Genomic DNA, 16,969 nt, shown 5'->3' with positions numbered 1-16,969 from the left:
TGAGCTGAAGGCCCGGTTCACACTGATGTGTTGTGAATTTAGCGCGATTCTGACAGAATTGCGTTGCAAATCTTCTTTGCGAATTCATTACGTGTTTGTGGGAATTTTCTGCTATTCTACTGGAATGAGTTGTCATTTTGGGAGGTGACTGCGATTTCTGTCTGGCCAATGGAACCCAAACTTCCTGTTCTCTTCCTGGTTTTTGTGGAGTGTGTGGAGGAGGAGCTGCAGGTGACGAATTTGCACATAAGTGAACCACCAATGCGATTCAAGATCAATTTACATTGATGTCTATGGAGACTAAATCCGCAACGCAATGCAGTAAACTCGTACAAGACCCTTTTTTTAATTGCATCGCATTCAAAGAGGAATCGCAACGTATGTATGTGAACGACCGTCATTGAAAATAATGACTTTAGGGATGACATGCGAATTTAAAGTGTTTTTGACGCATTGCATTCGTTATGAATTCGCATCAGTGTGAACCGGGCCTTAAAATCGGCCTTTTTTATCAGCACAATCGGCCGATGTCGTTTATTTAAAAAATGCCAGAAATCAGCCGATATATCGGTCGACCTCTAATTAATTTTGCCAAAAACTGATTCTGAATACTGTGTTTTTTTTTGTTTTTTGTTTTTTTAAATCGGCGCCATTGGCAAAGCCATTTCCAGCATCATTCCAGTCTCACTCTATCTGGCGGAAATGCCAGATTGTGGATTGGTTCTCTCCGTGGGATGGGAGGCCCGGGAAAATCGTCGGCTCCCCCCTCGCTCCTTTTGGATAACAGCCGAGTGGCTTAAGAACCAACCGCCCGAGGCCGCATATGTGCGTACGGTCAGCGCTATGAGGTTAAGGGGTTTTTTTTACCCACTATTGTAAAAACATGGAAGGTTTCTCTTACTTTTTGCCTTTCTACCTCCAACAGCCCCCTTAGCTCCCATTACAGGGAAACTAGCGTTCCCTCCTGCATGCCATTCCATGGCTTTCTTGAACTGGAGCTCTCCTGAAGCTTCCTATAATGTTCATTACCTCCGTGGAAACGTTCTCTTACCCCTTCTCCAACTATTTCACCATTCTACTCTTCGAAGAGGAGCTTGGCTCCAATATTTATTTAATCACTCACTTATTTTATTGGATCCATCTCTAATCACAATTACATAGTCAACTCACTTGAGCAAATGTGTTTCCCCTGAAATCCCACCCCACATTAGCTTCCTTATGTATAGCTCACTACTCTCTAATCAGTAATCTGTGATGGTTTATTATCTACATGAATGGGAAATAGTACTAAACATTTCAGCATCTAATTAGAATTTAAGTTGGCGATGTACCAAAGAAATTGGAAATCTCTTGCTTATTCGGTGGAACTGCCCAATAATCAAACAGTTCTAGAATAATTCAGCAAGGATACACAAAGTTAGATCTTCAACCATTAAACTGAGGCCGGAGATAGTCCCGCTTTCAGCAATCCCTGGTTTTAGCTTTTCAACCAAAAAGTCCCTACTCTTCCTTTGTGCTGCTAAAGCATAGATCCCTAGACACTGGCGATCTACCACTGTTCCCTCAATTGGCAAGTGGATATCTTAAAAAGAGGAGGTCCAGCCAAAAAATATATATATATATATATATATATATATATATATATATATATATATATATATATATATATATATATATATATATATATATATATATATATATATATATATATATATATATATATATATAAATAAATAAATAATTGTAAAAGTCAGCAGCTACAAATACTGCAGCTGGTGACTTTTAATATTAGGGCACTTACCTGTACAGGGAGCCCACGATGTCGGCACCCCAGCCAATCTTCGGATCGACTCCTGGGTGCTGCCACCGCCGCCATTCTTCGTAAGGGAACCAACCACTGAAGGCTTTCGGCTGATCAGATGAACCACGCATCCCTAATGCTTATGACCCTTATTTAATATACATTTTTTTCCCCACAGTACAGTTATAGGGAGTTAGCAAACAGCTGATTTTTCTTTATTGGCAGCACATCAGTTTACTGTGCAGTTCATATTCATACATCTACAGTGGTTCTGGACTATCCTTACTACGTTTAAATGGTGTTTTCATTTTAGGTTTTTTGCTAGTTCTCCATTTACAGGGATGATGCCATTTGGGCGCATCTGGTGTGTTGATCTATATGTGCGCGCACGGCACGGCGATGCTGTCCTCTTTGAGGACACTGAGTGAGGGGATGTCATCTTGTTCTATCTGACATTTCCCCGCCCTCAGCTCTGGGTCAGCCAATTCTGGTTGTCTCCAGGGCAGGTTCTCCGTGCTGGTGGGAGTTGACCACGTTGCGTCACTCCACTGTGCGGCTTCATGGTACTTCCCCCTGTGCATTCCAGCACATGCGCGGGGGGTCGTTGACGCAGGCGCAGTGTGGAGGAGGGGTGCAGTTGACGCCCAGGGGGCCCTACACGAGGGGCGGGTCTTTAGCACGATCACATCCAGCTGGCTTCTACTCGGAATCAGCTAGGATGTGACTGGTGGGGTTGTACTGGGGGCGGGTTTGCTACGCACCTCCATCCAGCTGGTTCCTAGCTGGATGGTGGGCGGGCTTAAGGCACGCCCACATCTGATTGATTCCTATGAGAGATCAGCGAGGATATCATTGATGGGGCTGCATTGGGGCGGGTGTATGGCACACCTCCATCCAGCTGAATCCTATCTGGAATCAGCTGTGATGGATCTGTTGGGGCTACAAATAGCCCTGTTTGTTTATTACTTTCCAAGGTAGGGAGTAGGACGGTTGGGTCAGAGAGAGTGCTGAAGAGTTTTCTCATAGTAAGTGGATTTTTGCTATATTGAATTTTGCATCCTCTGTTTTTGAATGCGTACTCGTTATTAACTTGCTGCCTCCATGTTCTCTGTTTCCTTCCCCCCTGCCTCTGCCTTGGTTGCACACAATTTGATGCTTGGACTTTTGTGGCCATGCTGATACTGCAGCCGTTTTGGGCTGTGACCTTCCATCAGTACTATCTGCGCCCCTTGAGCCTGCCAACCAGCCTACCTACCTGTATACGCTGACATCCCTGATTTGAGGTATGTCCGCTCCAATGGAGTATAATACTCCATTGGTTCTACCAGTTTATCTTTTATATATTCTTGTGCCTTTGATTCCAGGCTCCTCACCTTTTGGACCTCAGCACGCACATAGGCACCCCACCCCTATTTGGGGTACGATGTTTTTCAATACTACCTGGGATTTTCAATTTAAGTTCAGTGTTCTATGGTCAGCCAGTGGATGTCACGTCCGTTGGGCCAAGCGTGGGGTCATGAAATTTCCTCTCTTTTAATCATGTGGATATCTATCTGCTGTGTAAACGAATACAATGTAAGTGCATTGCATTTGTGATAACACTTTAGGAATATCTGATTATGTTAATGTTGATCGTTTTGTATTCTGCAATTCCAGATGTAAAATTTCTCTCTGTGAACCCTGATGAAGGAAAGACTTTCCAAAACGCTTCTGGTTCAGGGAACTACATGTTCTTTCATTGACGGTTTTTTAACATATCCACATTTATGTATTATTGTGTTCAATTTTGATATGTATATTTCATGTTTTGTGATTTTTTTTTTTTTTTTTTTGAATAAAATGTTATATACTCATTTTTTTTTTACATTTTCTCATATGTGGTAGTGCCTTCAAAGTCCCACCTCTAGGGGTACTCCTTTGTCTTCCACGATTTATTGGGATGTGGCACACCCTGTCAGATTTTGTTTTTTCTGCTGGTTACCTAGTGCGCATGCGCGAAGCACTTTCTAATTGGCCCGGTGGCGGGGGAAGGAGTAGGGCGGCCGAACTTCTGGGAGACATGCCATGGCCTGATCTCCCGGAAGTTGGGAAGGGGACGAGAAAGCGGAAGTTCCACTTTCCACTTTCACTAAACAATATGACAGATATGAGTCATATCAACTAACAGACTTTACATGGACACAGACGAGTTCAAGTCTCTGACATGACCCTACCCTTCTTTTCCAGGCATATACTTTATAGGCAAATGCTGTTAAGCTGCTAATCCAGATGCACTTTCCTCATGATACCCTTACAACTCTATTTAATTTTTTTCTTTTCTAGTCTTGCGATATGTTCATATTTACAAAGTAATTGGTTTCACTCCTTTTATAAATTCACTTCAGGCTGGTTCTTTGCCATTATTGCATATAGACATGTATAGTGTATTGGGGGACCAAGTCTTTTACTCACGTTAGGCAGATTCCCGTTCCTCTTTAACAAGCCTTGCTATACCATCCGTGGAGAGCTACACCCTTGGATAGGGATATTGTTGAACAAATAACATTTTAATACTTGCCTCTGGTAACTGTATATTCTGAGTACAAGAAGAGTACAGAAAGATTTCTGCAGCATTAAAAAGGTCCCAATGAGCACAGTGTCCTCCATTATCCGTGAATGGAAGTTTGGAACCACCAGGACTCTACCTAGAGTGGGCCTCCTGGCCAAACAGCCATCGGGGTAGAAGGGCCTTAGTCAGAGAGGTGACCAAGAGCCCAATGGTCACTCTGACAGAGCTCCAGCATTTCTCTGTGGAGAGAGGAGAACCTTCTGAAAGAACAACCATCTCTGCAGCACGCCACCAATCAAGCCTCTATGGTAGAGGGGCCAGACGGAAACCACGCTTCAGTAAAAGGCACATGACAACCGCCTAGAGTTTGCCAAAAGTCACCTGAAGGACCCTCAGACCATGAGAAACTAAATTCTCTGGGCTGACGAAACAAAGATTGAACTCTTTGGCCTGAATAGCAAACGTCATGTCTGGAGGAAACCAGGCACCGCTCATCACCTGGCCAATACCATCCCTACAGTGAAGCATGGTGGTGGCAGCATCATGCTGTGGAGAGGTTTTTCAGCGGCAGGAACTGGAAGACTAGTCAGGATTGAGGGAAAGATGAATGTAGCAATGTAAGGACATATCCTTGATGAAAACCTGCTCCACAGCGCTCTGGACCTCAGACTGGGGCAAAGCTTCATCTTCCAACAGGGCAACGACCCTAAGCACACAGCCAAGATAACAAAGGAGTGGTTACAGGACAACTCTGTGAATGTCTTTGAGTGGCCCAGCCAGAGGCCAGACTTGAACCCAATTGAACATCTCTGGAGAGATATGAATGGCTGTGCACCGACACTCCCCATACAACCTGATGGAGCTTGAGAGGTCCTGCAAAGAAGAATGGGAGAAATTGCCCAAAAATAGGTGGGCTAAGCTTGTAGTATCACACTCAGCAAAAACTTGGGGCTGTAATTGGTGCCAAAGGTGCTTCAACAAAGTATTGAGCAAAGGCTGTGAATACTTATGTACATGTGAGTTTTATTTATTTTTAATAAGTTTGCAAAGATTTCAAACAAACTTCTTTAATGTTGTCATTATATGATATTGTTTGTAGAATTTTGAGGAAAATAATGAATTTGATCTATTTTGGAATAATCCTGTAACATAACAAAATATGGAAAAAGTGAAGCGCTGTGAATCTGGTTGCACTGTATATGTAATTTCCCACCTCCATTGTATTTAGCTGGTCAGTGAGCATGGAGGAGGGAGGGAGTTGCCTGTCACTTTCCACCCTGTATACACCCACATGTGTGAGACTCTATAGTCACATGGTTTGCTCAGGTGTGATGGGAGGAAAAGCTCAGCATAGAAACTCACTGAAAACTGAGCATGTGCAGAGTTGCCACCAGATCTGTAAAATCCCTAGCTGAATTGGGGACATGGATAGAAGGTGGTGATAGACAGCAGCAGCATCAACCAGGATTTTGCACAATACAGAAAACAAACCTCAGTGGCTGAGTATAAACAGCATGTAATACACCATTTACTGTTCGTTTTTTATTATGTGGGTTTAGGGACACTAACTAGGAAACACAAGCTATATACACAAATGCAACTGCATTTTCTATGTACTGCAGAGGCAGCATACTATATAGGTACTTCTTTCTAAAGAAGGTCAAAAATATTGTTGAATCTCCTCTATGCACAAATGTCTTATTTATATGCTGGAAATCTCCATCTCCCTTTTTTTTCTGTATCTTTTTATGATAGAAAATTTAAAAAAAAATACTGGATTAAAAGAAAAAGGTTAAAAAAAGTAAATATAATCTATCTTCACATCTATTTACTAAGCCTAGAAGCATAAGGATTAAAAATAATTAAAAGGATAAATTCACCTTTGGTAACATGGCACACCTGTATTTAGAACGTAACACGTTCCTAAACAGCACCTGCCTGTGCCCCTCCGATCCCCACCAGTGATAGACAACTAGTATCCACAACACTACTAAAACCTGGCATAAAATTTAAAAAAATTAAATAATTCAAAGCAGAAACAAAGTTAATATGTATATCAATACAAAGTTAAAATACAATGGGACAACAGTGCATTTGGGTGTTACTGAAACAGTAGCAAAGCTGCAAAGGTTTGCGTAAAACCAGGGAAAAACAGCAGCATTGCCCATGCCGCATGAGTCTCCTTGGATCATTTAGGTCAATAAAATAGAGCAGCAGAACCTGTGGGAGAGTAGCAAAATTATCAGGTATGCAATTCATTTAAATTTTCAATACAACATTTGATCTAAAAACAAACCCTCTTGAATGGATGGATGCCTAGAACGCAGGAAAAAAAATATGCTAAGAAAAATCCATAAAAACTTAAATTTTTTCTCATTACCACTGCAGCCTCTACTTTCCTATGCACTGCCTCTCTGAACTTCTGGTCGAGAAATTAGCACTCATCACTTCGTTAAACACACCACCCCCCCCCCCCCCCCCCCATTATCCCTGCTTGGGACTACATGTCCCATAAAGCCAACACCACTGCGATATTACTAAGGTCAGCTGCTGAAATGGATTTTAAAAATACAGGGTTTTATACACGATAGCCTTAAGCACACAGGAGGTTTTTTGTTTTGTTTTTTTGATTCTCCCAGAAGCATTTTTTCAGAACAAAATACCTGACGCTTGTAAAAGTGTCTAACACAGGCGTCAAGTGTTTGGGTGTTAATTCACTTTATTGGTCAGAATAAATAATTTATTCTGGCCATTTACAAGCATCAAGGTTTCTTTTTTCTACCCAAACTCAGTTGCTCCTGGACACAGTGGCAATGGGTTTTTTTCCCTGCCTCTAAATGCTGCTAAAAGCCTATGTGTGCATAGACGCATAGGAGAACATGCAGGGGAGTTTAGAGGTAGAAAAAAAAAACACCAGGCCCCCCCCCCCCCCCCCCATAGGAGCAGCAGCTGGAAAAACGCCCAGTGTGCATGGGGCCTTATGAGAATATTTGCTATAGCTTTCATGTGTAAAGAAACAAAACTACTTACTTTATAGAGTTCCTGAAATGGTCCTCAGCTGGGCTTTTCACTGTGCAGCTGTTTAATAGCCACAGGTCTGCTTGCTCTGGACTTTCTATGGAGAAACAAAACATTGAACGAGGATTAAACACTTGATCCCTGGAATTCCTAAAGACTAGTAAAGGCAGATTTTTCTAAAGTGTCTCTCGTCCATTCTAAAAGTGGTAAAGAATGGGCCAAATTCATATACCAGTCTAGAACTTGTACTTGTTATTTGGCTGATACTGCACCACTTTTAGAATGAAGGTGAGACACTTAAAACCTGAGAGTGTACGCCAAAAGAGTCAGTCTTAATTAGCTCCACTTTTACATTTGGCGCACTCAATGCGACACAATGTAAAAGTGGCGAATACAAGAACTATCTGAAAATAGTAAATTTGGTCACTTTCACAACGGAAAGTGTCGCAAACACTTCATGAATTTGGTGCAATACATTAACGTCAGAAAAGTTGCGCTGCAACTTTAATGAATCCTCCCCCAAATTCCCCAGGGTAGAAAATTATTCGATAGTTTTACATCGATTAGCAGCGCCGAGATACTTTATTCATTAATATGATTGTATTTCAAGTGATTGGATTATGGGATTACAGGGTGGAGACGAAATTCAATGTACAACTTACAATCATACAACTGTATCTTGACTATTAAACAAGATCCACTCTCTGTGCATGGCATATCGATCAAATGAGTTGTCCACTAAGGATCAATCACTCCATTCAGAAGAAATCAATGATTCGTAAATAAAACCAGTCACTTACTGAAGCATTAGTGCCCACTATTGGGCTAGGTTCACATATGACCGGGTGAGATTTGCAGATAGTTTTTAAAAAGGAGTCCGATGCAGCTTTGTTCACCGGTTCAGGTGTGATTCAGATGCAAATTTTTATTTAAATTTGCATCTGAACCGGACCTAAAATCACAAAGGACTCTTTTTGAAAACGGACAGCGGCTGCTCCCGAGATGTGTGAACTGGCTCCATTGCAAGCCGGTCTGGTTCACACGTTATGCGAATCGTATGTGGTTCAAAACGCATCAGATTCTCATAAATGTGAACCTAACCTTAGAGGTAGCCATGGAATGCAGAGCCCCACTATCACACTAAGGTACAAAGGTTTTGTGAAGCTCTATTGGGGGCTAAAAACAAACACATACCTAGGATAATAAAGTAGTTTCACAGTGTATCAGGGTAAACGGTTTCTTGTTTGACGCATGTGATTCGTAAAGGAATTTGTTCAAATCAAATGCAATTTTTTTGCAGTGTGATTTGAGCCTATTCATTTTGTAAGGCTTAAATCACACTGCATCCACACCAAAAGTGCATGCACCTTTTTTTGCCGCACTGGAATTGGATCACGTGGATGTTCACACCCATGCGAGCATATTCAGCCGATCACACTGCGTTCTGCAACCTGTTTTTGGGGTGCTGTTAACCTAACATCGACACCCACAGTGGTTCACATGAACGGAGTGTGATTATGATGCGCACAGGAATCGCTTGCAAATCCCGCACTGCATCAGTATGAATCAAGACTTAAAAGGAGTTGTAAAGGCAGAAGTTTTTTTTTTTTTATCTTCATGCATTAAAATAAAAACCCTTGTCTGCAGCAGCCGCCTCCCCAGCACCCTCCAATTACTTACCTGAGCCTCATCTCTCTCCAGCGATGTCCACAAGTGTCTAAGCCATCTGGGACACTCCCCCTTATTGGCTGGGACACAGTAGCAGCGCCATTGGCTCCTGCGGCAGTCAAAGTCAGTCAGCCAATCAGGCGGTGAAGGGGTGGGGCCAGGTCAGAGCTCTGTGTCTGAATGGATTCACGGAGCTCTGACTCGGCTCAGGTGCCCCCATAGAGAGCTGCTGACTGAAGGGGCACTCGATAGGAAGGAGGGGCAAGGAGCAGCAAAGAGTGACACGGAAAGAGGAGGATCAGGCCTGCTCTGTGTAGATCCAACTGCACAGAGGAGGTAGAGTATGTTATTTTTTAAAAGAAAAACTGAGACTTTACAATCACTTAGGATTCATGTACACGACTGCTTTTTAATTTTTGACTATTTAAAAAAAAAAAAAGCTTCCAAAATGCAAACGCAGCATGTAAACGTAGCAAAACTGATGTTTTTAAACGTTGGCTACTATTTGTCAAGTTAAATCGTAAAGGAGAGATTGTAAAACGTCCCGTGTACATTAAGCCTTTAATGGCAAGTATTCTACGCAGAGTATTGTGGTTTTCAGTTTGATAAATGATTTGCCCAGCACTTTATCTGTATGTATTTTTTTCTAGCATATCTAGAATAAAATGTGTTAAGGAACTACAAAAACTTTTCTAATACATACAACCACATAACTGATCAGATCCATTAAATTAAAAGAAAAACCGAAAATATTCTTTTTGTAGGCACAATACATTTTACAAAAGAAAAAAAACAAATTAAGATTTGATTTCTGCTTAAGCCTCAGCTTGATGGAAATATGCCACTCTACAGTTTACTATCAAGCAAATTGTAAAAACCAACATGCAAATTGCTATGCAAAGCAGCAACTGTGAAGTGAGTCACATGCTGAATCAAAGGTAAAAGTGTACAACTTCTGACTCTCCCTCTTGTTTTCATGCAGTAAGGGCAGCAAGCTCTGAAAATTAAAATCCTCCTCTGTAGGATCAAATAAATGATCTTTATCTAAATAATCTATATCAGCATTACCAAACACTGAATAATCTGGACACATTCCAAGTCCAAACACAGAGACATGTTCTCCTGAAATGACCCACAAAGCTCTTCCATGAGCAGTACAGTGTCACTGAAACACAGTTCATAATTCTAGTAACAGACCATCACTTTCATAGAATTTAAAACATCTTGAAAGGTTTAAAGCTGAATTACAGGTATGGCTTTTTTTCCCCCATAGTTAGATTGGTCCATCTTGAGGAAATGTTGGCATGCATATGCCATACCTGTGGGACCACCGTGGAAGTGGATAATCATTGTCTTCTGGGTACCATGTTCAGGGGCTGCCCTGCTGCACAGGGAACACAGAGTTGCTAGCTTAGCATGGCCACAATTTACAGAACACCTTGTGTTTTTCTTGTTGAATGCAAAACGTTCTGACTGGACAAGGTGGACAGGCAAGACAGCGATATTACAGACACCACTTCATTCAATCAAAGAACACTTTACATTCATTGAGAGAAACACAAGGTGTTCTGTGATTGTGCCCAGCCAGCAACCCCCTGTGTTCACTATGCAACAAGGCAGCTGCTCGGCAGGGGACCCATAGGATATCAGTGATCACTGTAGTAGCAGTGACTACTTCAGTTATTCTCCACTTCCACTGGGATCACACAAAACGGCACACAGGGCTGAAGGGGTAGGGGGCACCTGCCCCAGATATGTACAGTGGGGGGCGCACCGGGAGCTCCTCTCTCGGTCTCCCACTGACAGGAGTGACTGCCGTGTCACTTGTGTTAGCAGGGATTTCTTCCATACGTAGCGTGGTGGTATCGCCACCTCCAACACTAACTCTCTACAAGTACTAGCGGCCTGCAATAAGCAAACACAGAAGCGGATTCCTTTGCAGATTCTGTGTTTACATATGACACATCGCACCAAGTGACCGTGTCTCCTCAGCTCAGGAGCAGCTGCCAAGAGGCTAGGCATGGAGCGGTCTGCAGTAGTGCTGTACTGGGCAGGCCACAGGAGGAGGGGAGAGCTCTGTGTACTGGGCGGCCCTGGGAAGAGGGGAAAGTAATGCGTATTGAGGGGCTAGGAGACGGAGGAGCTCTGTGTACTTGGAGGTGTGGTAAAGCTTTGTGTATTAGGAGGTGGGGGGAGTTCTTTGTACTGGGGGTGCAAGGAGGTGGAGGGAGGGGAGCTCTGAGTTTTGGAAGTTCTAGGAGGAGCTCTAAATATTGGGAGGGAGTGCTAGGAGACGGTGGAAGGTCTGAGTTTTGGAGGTTCTAGGAGGAGCTCTGTGTATTGGATGGGGGAGCAATGTGTATTGGGGGAGATCTGTATATTGGGGGTGCAGTTTCCCATCTTCACCCTGAGCACCGATTAACCATGTCCCAGCACCAATACATACATAATTACATTGGTCCAAGCTGTAAAGAAAGCCATAGCTGGAATTCAGCTTTAAAGGACCAGTATTCCATCCTTTTTACAAGGGTGTCATAGAGGAAAACTACACATATGTAAAAGGTTTCAGGAATGGGCAAATGAACCCCTAAGGCAGGCCATATGTGATTTTCCTTCCCGCAACCACAGGTTCCAGGAAAGAAAATCGCTTTTTTTTGGTACAGTAATGTTGATGGGGGAATCCCTCTTGCTGAGCTATTGGGTTCTGCTAACAGGGGGGGCGCAGGAAGCTGTTCCTGCAGAGAGAACACAATGATTATTGCTAGCAGCTATAGGCGCTGGCAATAATCACACGCTAGAAATCCAACACACTGGTTGTACCCAAGTCCACTCATGCACTTGGGTACAATCAGCCTACCCATAGATGGATCGAATCATGGCCAGTTCAGCAGGGAGGGATGAGAATCATCTATAGCTGGCTTAAAAAGCTGTAGCTGGTGGAGAATGGAATCACATGTTCCCTAAATAACAGGGGACTTGTGTTTTACAGGTTACAATAACTAGTCTATGAATTCCACTTACGTTGATTACCAATGCAAGAATATTCAAGGCGACAGCCATGTTTGACAGGCGTACAGGGGCAGTTGTGCTATCCTGAACATAGATAGTATGCATTCAGGGCCTTGTACCCGCTCCTTGTAAGCCTGTCAACCACCACTGTGTGGGCCATTCACACACACAAACTGCTTGCAAGCAGCTCCAGGTCACTCCAATCGCATAAAAAGCTAATATTTGCTGTAAAGACCTCAATGTGCATGTGAGTGAGACCTAACGCTCATTTTTACAGGGGATGTTTTAACCCAGGAGCGATCGTGGGTGCCCCTAGTGGCCAAAAGGTGAAGCGACGTAAGGTAATGTCGTTTCGCCCAGCCGCGCCATTCTGCCACAGTTAAACTACAGCAGAAAAAAAACTGGTCAGCAATCAGTTAATATATTCAATTTTAAAATATACAAACTAACCCCCTAAATAAGGTGACACTGCCACATAATAAAATAGCCGTGACTGAAGGGAGGGAGGGAACACCACAGCTTGCTGCTACTAAGGCGACTGAAATCTGGGGCTCGGAACCCCTTTTATTTGAATCTCCTCACAGATCCCCATAAACTGCAGCAAACAGGGGCCAACCAGAAACCTTTCCGCATTTTTTCTAACCTGAGGGGATCCTAGAAAACCATGCTGCCGCAATCCTATGAGGAAAGGGGGGCTTATAGCTGTTTTTTCCTCCCTTTTTCCTTTGATTCCACCAGGAAGGATATGATTATCTGTCAGCTTTAAAAGCTTCCTGGTGCGATAACTCTAGTAGGTTCAGACACAGAAGTCTGCACTAATACAAAAGTGAGAATTTTCCCATCCCCTGCAACAAAAAATGTTATTTTTGGTGAGTGACTCCTAAAGGGAAATCACGTCTAAAGGGATGCAGGCCTTGCCCATTTCCTCAATAGAGTGCTGTATGTGCAGCAACTGACTGATAATTATGAAACCACTCCCATACACATACAAATTGCTTTTTCACATTGACACAGTCAAACTAATGGCTATTTATTCACAAATAACAAAAGGTAGGAACCTCCAACAAAGGTTGGTATAATCCTTGCAATGTACATTGATCATCCAGAAGGGAATATTTTTTTTCCTCGACAAAAATAAAGTTACACTTTAAAGAAAGAGGCAATGATGACATTTTCGAACAGAAAAACTACCGGGAAAAGTAGCAAGCCAATTGAGATTAGTGCATCATGAATAGCAAAATGCAAGCAAGCCACATTTGAATTAATGCTGTAATAAAAATAATAACTTGTAGGTTTACAATAGAACAAAACATTTTACATTACATTTTAGGTGAAGCAAATCCAACTAGAAGCACATGTGGCTGCATTGGATTATTCAGGTTAAAGCTACCTGACTGCAGATGCATTGCTTTCCTGAACCGTATTAGATGTTACTGATTATTTTTTTTTTATTTTTCACTAGACATTGGCTGTGTTTAGATGCTTACTAATGTCTTTCCACTAAAAAGTCTAAACCAGTTCTAAATTTATAACCACAGAAAATCTGACAATATAAAACCCCAGCAAAGTAGGGGTTAATTTTAGTTTCAGCAACACTAATGAAATATTCCTTTTCTGAAACAACCCTTCAGGTGAAACGGTTATATGATCACTTGGCTTAGAAAGCTGTGTAGTTATGTCCACAGACAGCTTGGCAGTAAGCTAAAATGGGAAAAAGAAACGCCCATGTTTAGATCTGAAGAAAATTATTGAATGCATAAATAAAAGCACAAAGGTCTAGGCTAACAGGATATGCATCGGAGTCTGACAAGGCTCATGCAGTTGTCAAATCATTTCTTACTTTTCGATTGGACAGTTTGCCTTTTCTAAAGTATAAGTATTGCTCAAGCTTTGCAAAAAAAAATGTACAAGGCTTCTGGGACCTCCAACAGGCAGATTGAACAGGCTCAAATTAAAGAGGTTGTTCAGGGAAATGGGCCTATAAAATATGTGGTTAAAAATTTTGAAAAAGCACTTCAAAGTGTCAGGCTAGGATTACATTTATGCAAATTGGATGCGTTTTTTCCCCGCATCCAAATAGCATAACAGGAGTTTGTTACCAGCTCTCAATGGAGCCGGTTCACACATCTCCGGGGTGGCTGTGGAGCGAATTGCACAGGCATGTGCGTCTTTGGCTTCATTTCAGGACCCAATTCAGGCAAAAATTTGGGCCCGAGTCATCCCTAAAAACGGAGAACAGGGATGCACCTGCTGTCAGCCAAATCCGTATTAGGTGTGAACCCAGCCTTAAGGGGGTGCATTTATGAAAAAAATTTGCATATCCATTTGTTCAGCAAAGCTGCTGGTATACATATGCTCTGTGAGAATGGTGTAAAATGAAATGCTCTCCTATTTTCTCTACAGGTTAAATGTTATTCATTCAAAAACACTGCATCATTACTAAATGATTTTCCACAAATACATATTTATTTCGTACAATTATCAGGTGCATCTTCGGGACATAATCCAGTATTTTGCTGAACCACTCTTTTTTACAAACAAAAATGATCTGTAAATAAAAACGCCTGAAAACAATTAATTTTGCTCCATTCACACAGAAGGAAAGTACCAGCAGTTTCTCTGGCCAAATAGCTATGCATGTTTTTTTAAATACACAGAACTTCATTTTCTTGATCTTAACCTCTGCAGTCAAGTTAGTGAACTTTTAGAGCCCCCTAAGGCCTCATGTACACAAATGGATGTTACACTGAGAGCAGTGGGGGTCTGTGCAGTCAATTGACAACATTGGGACTGTCTGCACAGGGATGCATGGAACACCTGTTCTTCACCTCGTGGGTAAACACCTCCCCTCCATGGGCGTACAGTTACGTACAACCCGTGTGAACCTAACTTGTTACTCAAATGCAGTAAGGCTGGCTAAAATTTAACACATACTTAGGGCTTTTTCTTTAATTACAAGGTATTTCTGAAGTCCTGTATCAATTCTGCCCTGTGTCAGCAGCATGTTTGAAATGAGGCCTGGTGCTTTCACACAAAGCACATCTGTTCTTTCCTTAGTGGTCCCCTGTAGAGCACTCCAAGCAACAATGCTGCATGGGCGTTGGTAAACGGAGCATTATGCATAGGCCACAGCTGAGTGCGGGAGAGTAGGACCACTGCACCCTTTGTTATTAAAAACATTTTAAATTCTTGAAGCTAGGCTTTAGGTGTACATACATATTGCCTTTTTTAAGGGGGAGCCTTAAAAGGTAGCGTAAATCTGAAGAAAAACTATCTAGTATTCATGAGTACTGGAGACCTAATTTTTATTCTTGACAAAAGGAATTTTAAACTCAGCGCTGCACCTATAAAACTATTAATATACATATATACAAACATCAACATGTGTAACATAATATCAACATGAATAACATAAAGTGCTCAGTGCCAATATAGTGCAAGATAAAGTGCAATCAATAAAGTTCATCAGATGTGAGATACACGACTGGTGACACGTTAAGATATGTTTCTGGTGACTTCCTGTACTCCTTGTTTACCTGTCAGGGAATCAACACTCCTTGAAGATACTGGCTGGTTTCCCACCTATAAACACCTTCTATAAAAGCTTTGGATGGAAAATTAAAATTCAACAGATCATCCACAAACACCGCTGAGTAAGTTTGAAGGACCATGGTCATTTGGTGGAGGATAGGAGACTCTATCCCTTAAAGGCATAATACACGCACTCTGTGGACGGGATACACCTTCTTGATACCCAATACAAGCGCATTTATCATCTTTATCTAGCGAGTGGGGACCCAGGAGGGGAGCACAGGAAGTCACCAGAAACATATCTCAACGTCTCACTAGTCCTGTATCTCACATCTGAACTTTATTGATCGCACTTTATCTTGCACTATATTGGCACTGAGCACTTTATGTTATTCATGTTGATATTATGTTACACATGTTGATGTTTGTATATATGTATATTAATAGTTTTATAGGTGCAGCGCTGAGTTTAAAATTCCTTTTGTCAAGAATAAAAATTAGGTCTCTAGTACTCATGAATACTAGATAGTTTTTCTTCAGATTTACGCTACCTTTTAAGGCTCCCCCTTAAAAAGGCAATATGTATTATTATTATATTGATGTTTGTAATATATTCATAATAATAGTTTATAGGTGCAGCGCTTAGTTTAAAATTCCTTTTGTCACTTTTTTTGGGTACTTACCTTGCACTACAGCAGCAGCCCTAATATATATATATATATATATATATATATATATATATATATATTATTCAAACAGCGCGGGTTGATTAAATTATATTTTTATTCTTACTTACTTTTATTCTTACTTGAAATGTTATAGTTCAGGAGTAATTTTGAATTAAAAACCAGTATGGATTTACGCATACAAATCTCTGTTGCAGTGTGGACTGGTGCCCTCCTGTCCCGAAACTCTACCACTCTGAGCAGAATTTAGAATTCTTAGCCAGGTGCCTGTGCTGCAATATGCTAAAGTGGGGATAGGTAAAGTCAGGCAGGATTCTATTGCTTTGCTCAGTAATGACAGTCTAAACTGTGAATTTACCTACAGGAGGGTAGAGTGTAGAGCAGTGATGGCAAACCTTGGCACATCTTGTAGAGTAGATGAATGTCCATGCTTTAAGGTCGCTTCACTGTGTAATCAACAGGTAGTACAGCTTGTATAACCAAGATTTACCGCTAAAGAACCCCAGTTAGACTATAGCAGAATTGGTGAGCCTGGTAGGCAGTTACTGTATAAGCCTTGGCAAGCATCCCTTCACCAAAACAAGTGTAAAAGTGTACATTAAAGTGTTACTAAACCCACAACAGTAAAATCAATCTGTATATGCAGCATAGCATGCTTGTTATACTCACTGTGAAACTTAAGAGGTTAATCCTCTGCATTGTGTAAAA

General features: G+C 41.7%; 1 protein-coding gene across 3 annotated transcripts in view; it reads right to left on the bottom strand.

Annotated features, from left to right (window-relative positions):
* CDKAL1 (CDKAL1 threonylcarbamoyladenosine tRNA methylthiotransferase) overlaps window positions 1-16,969 on the bottom strand; it is a 1,191,002-nt gene that overhangs the window by 1,075,313 nt on the left and 98,720 nt on the right. For all 3 annotated transcript variants that reach the window (XM_073631142.1, XM_073631141.1, XM_073631143.1), the window contains one exon: window positions 7,380-7,464. In XM_073631142.1, the coding sequence (XP_073487243.1) occupies window positions 7,380-7,464 (85 nt within the window). The remainder of the gene's footprint in view (window positions 1-7,379; window positions 7,465-16,969) is intronic.

Source organism: Aquarana catesbeiana, linkage group LG05, assembly GCF_042186555.1.
Source record: "Aquarana catesbeiana isolate 2022-GZ linkage group LG05, ASM4218655v1, whole genome shotgun sequence".
Classification (NCBI taxonomy): Eukaryota; Metazoa; Chordata; class Amphibia; order Anura; family Ranidae; genus Aquarana; species Aquarana catesbeiana.
Note: the sequence above shows the minus strand (reverse complement) of the source record. Positions and strands in the feature narration are given on the sequence as shown.